At 60.8% G+C, this 7538-nt stretch overlaps 1 protein-coding gene across 1 annotated transcript in view; it reads right to left on the bottom strand.

The window, feature by feature from the left end:
• Window positions 1-1557: 1557 nt before the first annotated feature.
• Window positions 1558-7538, bottom strand: part of TFAP4 (transcription factor AP-4) — an 11053-nt gene continuing 5072 nt past the window's right edge. Inside the window, exons 2-7 of the mRNA XM_015642377.1 lie at window positions 4556-4773; window positions 4021-4119; window positions 3386-3556; window positions 3042-3179; window positions 1938-2096; window positions 1558-1833 (exon numbers count right to left, since the gene is read on the bottom strand). Coding sequence (XP_015497863.1) covers window positions 1639-1833; window positions 1938-2096; window positions 3042-3179; window positions 3386-3556; window positions 4021-4119; window positions 4556-4773 — 980 coding nt within the window. The 3' untranslated portion in view covers window positions 1558-1638. The remainder of the gene's footprint in view (window positions 1834-1937; window positions 2097-3041; window positions 3180-3385; window positions 3557-4020; window positions 4120-4555; window positions 4774-7538) is intronic.

Raw genomic sequence — 7538 nt, 5'->3', positions numbered from 1 at the left:
CATGGAGTGGAGAGGCAGTGGGTGGGACCCACAGCCATGGGAGGATGCTGAGAGGTGGGTGCCCCATGGGAAAAGAGGGGTGCCTCCCCCAAAAAACATGGAGCTGAGTGCACCTACCCCAAGTCATAGAGTCAGCTCCATAGAGAGAGATGGATATCCCCACTCCTGGGGAAGGGGGACACAAAGTCTGACCCCAGTGCCCATCTTCAGCTGTGAGGCCTCATTAAAGCCAGCCCAGATGTTCCCCCAGCTCCATCTCAGCGCTGAGCTGAGCCCCAATGTGCTCATCACACGTGGGCAGCTTTAAACACAGCTCAGCTTCTCAGCAGGAACCATGCCAGGACCAGGACCAGGGCCAGGGCCAGCAGCCTCTGCCTTGGATTGCCAGTGCAGGCAGCAGCACCCCCTGCCCTGCCCACGAGCCCCCAGAGGGACCAGTGTCCATCAGGGTGGGATCCATCCCTGTCCCCACAAATGTTAACGCCAGGACAGAGCTTCTAAAAAACCAAGTACAAACTTTATTTTGTTTCTTTACAAAGGCACGAGCCTCTTTTTTTTTTTTCAACTTTCTTAACAAAATAGAATAGCTTCTCAATCAACACAAAGACCTGAAAATTGTAAAAAAAATACAAAAAAAAACCAAAACAAAACAAAAAAAAACCAAAACAAAAAAAAAAAAGGGAAAGGAACCGAGAAACAGCTGCAGCTGGGGGGGGGAACCTACTGAATACCACCGAGGCTCTACACACGACTGGCCTAAAACCCTACAGCTGGGTGGGGGGCAGCAGGGCGAGGGGGGGACGCACTAAACAGGGACCCCCCACCCGCCACGACAGACCCAAGCGACACAATCACGAAATAGAAAAGCTCTTCGGAGCTGACAGACCCCACAAACCAGGTTAAGTGCTTAAAGGAGGGATGGGAACAGGGTGGGGGGGACAGGAATGGGCACAGGGACAGGGGTGGGGTGTAAAAATCAGCCCCCAGCCTGCCATCCCTGTGCCAAGGAGGTGGGCGTTGGAAATGCCAGGAAGGGATGGCATATGCCAGCCCTCCCACCGTGCTCCAATGGCATCATCCCAGGATTATTTTACTCTCCAAGGGGGTTTTCCCTGACCCACATGGGGTGCAGGAGCCATGGTGGTACCACAAAGTCAGGGATCCCTGTCCTGCCTCTGCTGCCATGTCACTTGGCATCTCCCCCCTGCTTAAAAACGAACATTTAATTAAAAGGAAAAAAAAACACAAGAGAAGGAAAAAACCAAATTAAGATCCCAACCAAAGGCCCTGTCCCAAGGGAACACCATCAGGAACAGCGGGGCTGCTGCCAGCTTGGCAGGATTCCCTGTGGGTTGGTGGGTAGGGGGTGATAAACCAGGGTGGGGGGCTGTGACCCCCATCCCCAATGCCCCCCACCATGCCCCGAGCCCCTGTGCCCCACTGTGGCCACCCCCAAGCCCCCACCCCCCTGGGAGCTGAAGGGTGACCTTTGCCTGCCTCTAACGCTCTGCTTTACAGTATTGGAAAAAGGTCATAAAAGAGACCCAAATCGCGTTGTATTTTTTAAAAATTTCAGCATATTCTCTGACGTTTCCCCCCCTGCCCCGGCTCCCCTCCCCGGCTGCTGGCCAGGGGGTGTCAGGGCAGCTCCCCGTCCCCCGAGGGCTCTTCTTTGCTCTGGTCCATGGAGTCACTGTCGTTGCCCTCGGTGTCAGAGGCGGTGTCGGAGGCGGAGGGCTCGGGGCAGGCGCGCGCCGGCGTTACGATAACGGCGCGTCTCTGCTCCTCTTCCTGCAGCTGCTTCTCCTGTGTCCCCTCGATGTGCTGGATCGCCTGCCCAGGGCACACACCGGCTGTCAGGACATCTCCGGGGTCCCCTCTCAGCCACCACGGGGGTTAGGGACCCCCCCCGAGCCCCCTGCTGCTCCCCAGCTTACCTGAACGATGGTGTCCAGGTTTTGCCGCGACGTGGAGACCGTGTTGATGACCGAGGATGGGCCCATGGTGACCACGGTGACATGATGGGAGGGAGGCGGCGCTGGAACGATCACGGTGGGGTGGTGGGTGGGCGCTGGGGGAGCATGTGATGGCAGGAGCTGGGGACAGAAGGGAAACCCACAGTGAGCAGGGACCTAAGCACAGCAGTGTGGGGAGAACATTCCGCTTGTTCATGGAGCCCAAGCTCCATAAAAGCTGAAGCATCACTCGGCTGCTCCAGTTCTCCAGCCCAGTGGATGCAGGAGGATGCTGGCTGAAAGCTGCTGCCACCTCAGCTTTGCAGAGCGGAACATGAAAGATTCCCCGTATCCCAAAGGGCAATGATTTGGGCTTTGAAGCCAGGAGAGGCAAGTGCCAGCCCCTGCGTGGCCAGGAATTCCCCACACCCCTCCGAGATCCTCGTTTGAGCAGCGGATGGGAAGATCCGCCCTAGGAGAAGGCTACGGAGAGTTCACCTAAAAATAGGCTGAACTTCCCCAGGAGGTGGCTGGCAGGGACCCTGCAGGGACAGGGCTCTGCTGAAGCCCAAGGAGAGGGGAAGAAGCTGCTGTTCCTTCCTTTGAAGCTCCCAGAGTGGCGAGGCCCCGGGCTGGGCTTGAGGGCAGCAGCGCACAGGGACCGGTGCTGGCACAGCGTTCCTCCCTGCACCACTGGCAAATCCAGCAGTCTCAGGGGAGAAGCTGACGGTTCCCATCCCCACTGCCTGCCAACTTGACACTCCCTTTTCCCAGCCTGCTGGGAGTGGTTTGGGGATCCCTGAAATTCAGTGGGAGTCACACAGAGAAAGGTGAAGCCCCTGAGATGAAACCCTCTCTGGCAGCAAGCGACCCTCCCTGTACAAACCGCTCTGTGCCAGGGAACAGAGCTACTGGAAGTCACCACAGGTCCCTCCCTGAAACACAGGGTTCCCACAAGCACAGCCCCAAGCACTGTGGGGGACTTTGGGCCACCCCTTTCCCAAATCACTAAGGGCAAGAGCTTTCCTGAGACCAAACCAGCCCCGCTGTGCCTCAGTACCCTGGGGGTGTTTGGAGTGTGCTCACCTGGGTTCGGATCTGCTGTTCGCGCTCGAGCTTCTCCTGGTGCAGCAACCTCACCTGTTCCTGCTGCTGCTGGAGCTGCACCTGCTGAGCAATCACCTTCAGCTTCTCGGGGTACATGTGGGCCTCCAGGGAGCGAACCTGTGGGCCAGGGAACCCCAGCATCAGTGGGAGTCTGGCATGGCCCCGCTGAACCCCAGCTGTTCCCTCAGTGGGAGCCAGGAAGCCCCAGATGAGCATGGAGAATTGGTCTCCAAAGCAGGTGTTTAGCGACCCCACAGCACTGCTGGTGTCCCTGGGGCTCACTGGGGACACGGCAAAGGCTGCAAGAGGGCACCTGGCCTCACCTGCTCCTCCAGCATCATGCGGACCGAGCGTTCCTTGTCCAGCTGCTGCCGGAGCTCAATCATCTCCCGACGCAGATCCTCGGCCTTCTCATCTTCCCAGATGTCTGGTGAGCCGATCCCCTCGTCTTTGTCCTCTGCCCGTCGCCGTTTTGGGGAGGAGCCACTGAATTCCTGCCATGGGAATGTGGTGTCAGGGAAAGGGGGCTAGCACAGGTGCTCTCCCTGCCATCCAGACCCCTGCGTGATGCCACTCCCCACCACAGCTCCACGCAGGAAAGGTTCTCCCTGGGGTTGTGTTTGGTGCTTGGGGACAGATGGGCTCCTCCTCGTGTCCCCCATCCTGGTCCTCATCCCCACAGCCTTGTGCCAACCTGATTCTCACACTGTGATGCCCAGGGCAGCTCCACCAGGGCACTCCAGCACCAGAATTGCCATTTGGGGTGCCATCCCAAACACCCCAAATGGGTAGAAATAATGGAAACCCTTCTCCCCCTGCCAGGTAAGAGATACCATCTCCACTCTCCAGCTGAGCACAGTAGAGGGTAACACCCTGAGCCCAAGGAATTGCAATGACACCCCCAGCCTGGCCAGCCAGGATTGTCCCACCCCCTCCTGTCCCATCCCTGGGGCAGTACCTGGATGAACCGCTTGAGCTGGGTGTTCTGCTGCAGTAGCCGAGTCTTTTCCTGCTCCAGGGAGAAGATGTACTCGGCTGTCTGCTGGAGGATGGCTGCCTGTAGGGGAGCCAGGAGGGGCATGCTGAGGCAGGAGACCCCGGTGTACCCCTAGGCCTCCTCCTGATGAGCTCTGCAGGCAGCACAGCCCTGGAGTCTCCTCCTGGAGTCTGCTTCACCTCAGGTTCCCCCTGGGATTTCCAGCACGGTGAAATCCTCCAATTCACCCCCCTTGGGAACCTGACCAGCTGCCTCCTCACCCCACTCCCCTCTGCAGTGGGGCCCCCTCCTCACCCAGGAATGTGTCACCCTGCTCCTGGGGCACTGGGGGCTGTCACACGCTCCCAGCCCACTCCAGGACCGGGCTAGGGATGCACACCCACTCCTGCTGGCAAACCTCCCCAGGAGAGAGCTCCACCACTGAATTTACACCCAAATACCCCCAACTCCACTTTCAGCCCCCCACGTGCAGAACCAGCATGTGCATCCTGCTTACCTTGCTGAGCTTCTCCCCATCCGTGTGTGGGATGAGGGTTTTCAGGGACTGGAAGCCAGCATTGATGCTCTGCATCCGCCGTCTCTCGTTGCTGTTGGCGATTTCCCTGCGTATCCGCCGCTCCTGGTCCCGCTGGGTCTCCGGAGTCAATGGGATGTTGGCCAAGCTGTGAGGGAGACCCAGGGTTAGGGAGGAGGGGGCTGCACCCCTGCTGCCAGCTCAATGCATCCCCACCTTGCTTTGCAACGGTGGGTCCAAACCACCGAAGGGATGGGTAACGCAGAGGGGACGATGGCTGCGGTGCTGGGAATCGCGGAAGCAGGTGGGCGGGTTTCTCCAGCCCTGTGTCCAAAGCTTTGGGGGATGCATTGGCCAAACAGCGGCCCTGCTGCAGCCCCCTGCTTCCACAGGGCTCAGACACGCTGCCCAGTGCCAAGCCTGGCGAGGGGAGCCGGGAACCCCCAGCTGGGCGAGGGAGGCTGCGGGCTGGCCGGCTGTGTCCCCGCGGGGCCGGCCGGCGTGTGTGGCCCCGGGAAGGCGGCTCCCTCCCTCCCGCCCCGCTGATGGCTTCCAGATGACAGCTCCCAGCAGAGAAGCCCCCGTCCCACCCCAAGCCACAGCTCCTGCCTGCTTCCTGCCTCTGCCTCCTCGCCCCCCACGCCCTTGCCCTGCAGATGGGCTGGGAAATGCCTCCTGGAGCCGGCGATGACACCGGTGCGGAGGGCAAGAGTTCCGGTCCAGAGCACCAGACCTGAGCAAAGCTCGTTGCCGTGGGGTCTGGCTTCACCCACAACCCACTTCTTCCCTCCAGCAGGGCAGAGGTTTGGGATCACACCGTGCCAACTCTCCCCAGAGCGCAGGCACACAGCACTCGCTGGCGCCGGGGATGCTGCGAGGCACCAAAGACTAAACACGGGAGCCGGGCCGCCGGCGCGGGGCGAGATAAGGCAGGCTCCGGCCGCCCGTCCAGGTGCCCGGCAGCTCCGGGATGGGGAGATGGGAACATTCCACCCAGAGCGTTGCCAAATGCAGGCTGGGAAGCAAAGCCCAGCATCGTGCCCTCACTGCCCTCCTGGTGAGGCCATGGAGGAACCACGGAGGTTTGGGAGCGCAGGGATCTAAAGGATACGTGCAGCACCACCGTGTGCCCAGGCAGTGACCAGAGACTCAGGCCACTCATCATTGCCTCCTGCAACTGTGGAGCACAATTCATCCAACATGCACAGGGATGGGGAAGGATCCTTGCACAGCCTAAGAGGGGGATGGATTCCAGCTCTGTTCAAGGGCACAGGGAAGGATCCCAGCTGGGCCCAGGATGACAGAAAAGAATCACAGCTCATCCCAAGCAAATAGGAAAGGATCCCAGACGACCCTAGAGGGATAGGGAAGGATCCCAGCTCATCCTAGAGGTATAGGAGAGGACACCAGTGCATCCCAAGGGGATGAGGAAAGACCCCAGCTCAGCCCATGGGGGCCAGGAAGACGTCTGTCCCCACCCTCTGGGGCAGTGTCCCAGCACAGGCTGACGCTGGGTGCCAAGCACCCACTGTGCAGTCCTGGGGGTGAGGAGCTGGGATGGGTGCCCAGGGCTCTGCCCCTCTCCTTGGGAGCAGCCTCTGCTGCATGGACCAAGAGCTGCTTGCAGTAGGATCGTGGCACAGGGCTCCCATCTGGTGGTGGCTGTCACCCACCTCCCTACTCCTGCTGAAACCAGCCCCAAACTTGTCCCCAGAACACACCAAACCCTGCAGGTCCTGGAGACATGGTCCCTCTTAGGGTAAGGGGGTGGCTGGAGTACTGCTCCAGGATGTTGGACCACCAGACACTTAAGGGGAATGGGATGCAGAGGCCCAGGACTGGGCAGCACGGAAGTGATTTCTTAAATACTGGGGAAGGAGGAAGAGCCTGCTTCCTCACAGGCAGATCTCCTGCAACCTGCCCCAGCTGCTCTTCCTGGGAAGAGACTTGAGAAGTGACAGCAAAATACGGAAAGGGCAAAACCCCATGGATTCAGACACCCAGCATGGCCAGGGATGGGGCAGCACAGAGACAGGGGGAGCAGGTGGCACCCACTGGAGCTCCTGGGGTGTCTCCAGCCTGGTGCTGGTGCTGTGGGGTTTGTGACAAGCAAGCAGAATTTGGTCCTTCCCACGCTGGGGAGGACATTTGTCTCGCCTGGACCTCGAGGGAAACAAACCCATGTGGGTGTTGGAGCCAGGCACAAGGCCCATGGCATATGCCCCACTGTCCACTTGTGTCTAACACTGATCACATCTTGTGCTAGTGGGCAAGGGAGGCACGGCCATGTGGGCAGGGTGTCCCTGAGCTCCTTGAGGTCACAGGTAGGGTGTTCCCCAACTTGCAGGCAGGGAATCCCCAAGTTCACGGGCAGGGTATCTCCATGCTTCCATGAAGGGCACTTCTAAGCTTACAGGGTCAGGGTATACCTGGGTGTACAAGCAGGGTATGGCCCAATGTCCCCAGCAGCCCCAGTTCACAGGCAGGCTGTCCCCCAGCACCCCGAGCTTGCCTGCAGGGTGTCTCTGAGCTCCTTGAGGTCACAAGCAGGGCAGCCCCCAGAGCCCCGAGCTCCACGCAGGGGTCACCCACAGCCCTGAGCTCCAGGCAGGGTCTCCCAGAGCTCAAGGCAGTGGGAAGGCTGCTCCCCGGGGCTCAGTGTGGGGCCACATCCCCCCGCCCATGCAGTCACCCCCCAACCCACGGGCCCGCAGCGACCAACGCGAAGGACCCAGAGCAGCCGCCCCCGGCCCTGGGGGTCGCTGCCCCACCTCTGCACCGCCGGGGGGGCTCGGCTGTGGCCTCTCCCCGGGATCGCCGGGACCGAGCTCCCCACGCCGTGGGGCAGGGGCAGCACCCCGAGGGGCCGGGCCCCCAACACGTGCCGTGGGACCCGGGGCTGCCCCCCAGCCCCCGGCGGTTCACCCGCCCCACGGCGGAGCCGGGCCCGCGGGGGCTCAGCGCT

Source organism: Parus major, chromosome 14 (assembly GCF_001522545.3).
Source record: "Parus major isolate Abel chromosome 14, Parus_major1.1, whole genome shotgun sequence".
Taxonomy (NCBI): Eukaryota; Metazoa; Chordata; class Aves; order Passeriformes; family Paridae; genus Parus; species Parus major.
The sequence above is the reverse complement of the archived record's forward strand: the minus strand, read 5'-3'. Positions and strand labels throughout refer to the sequence as shown.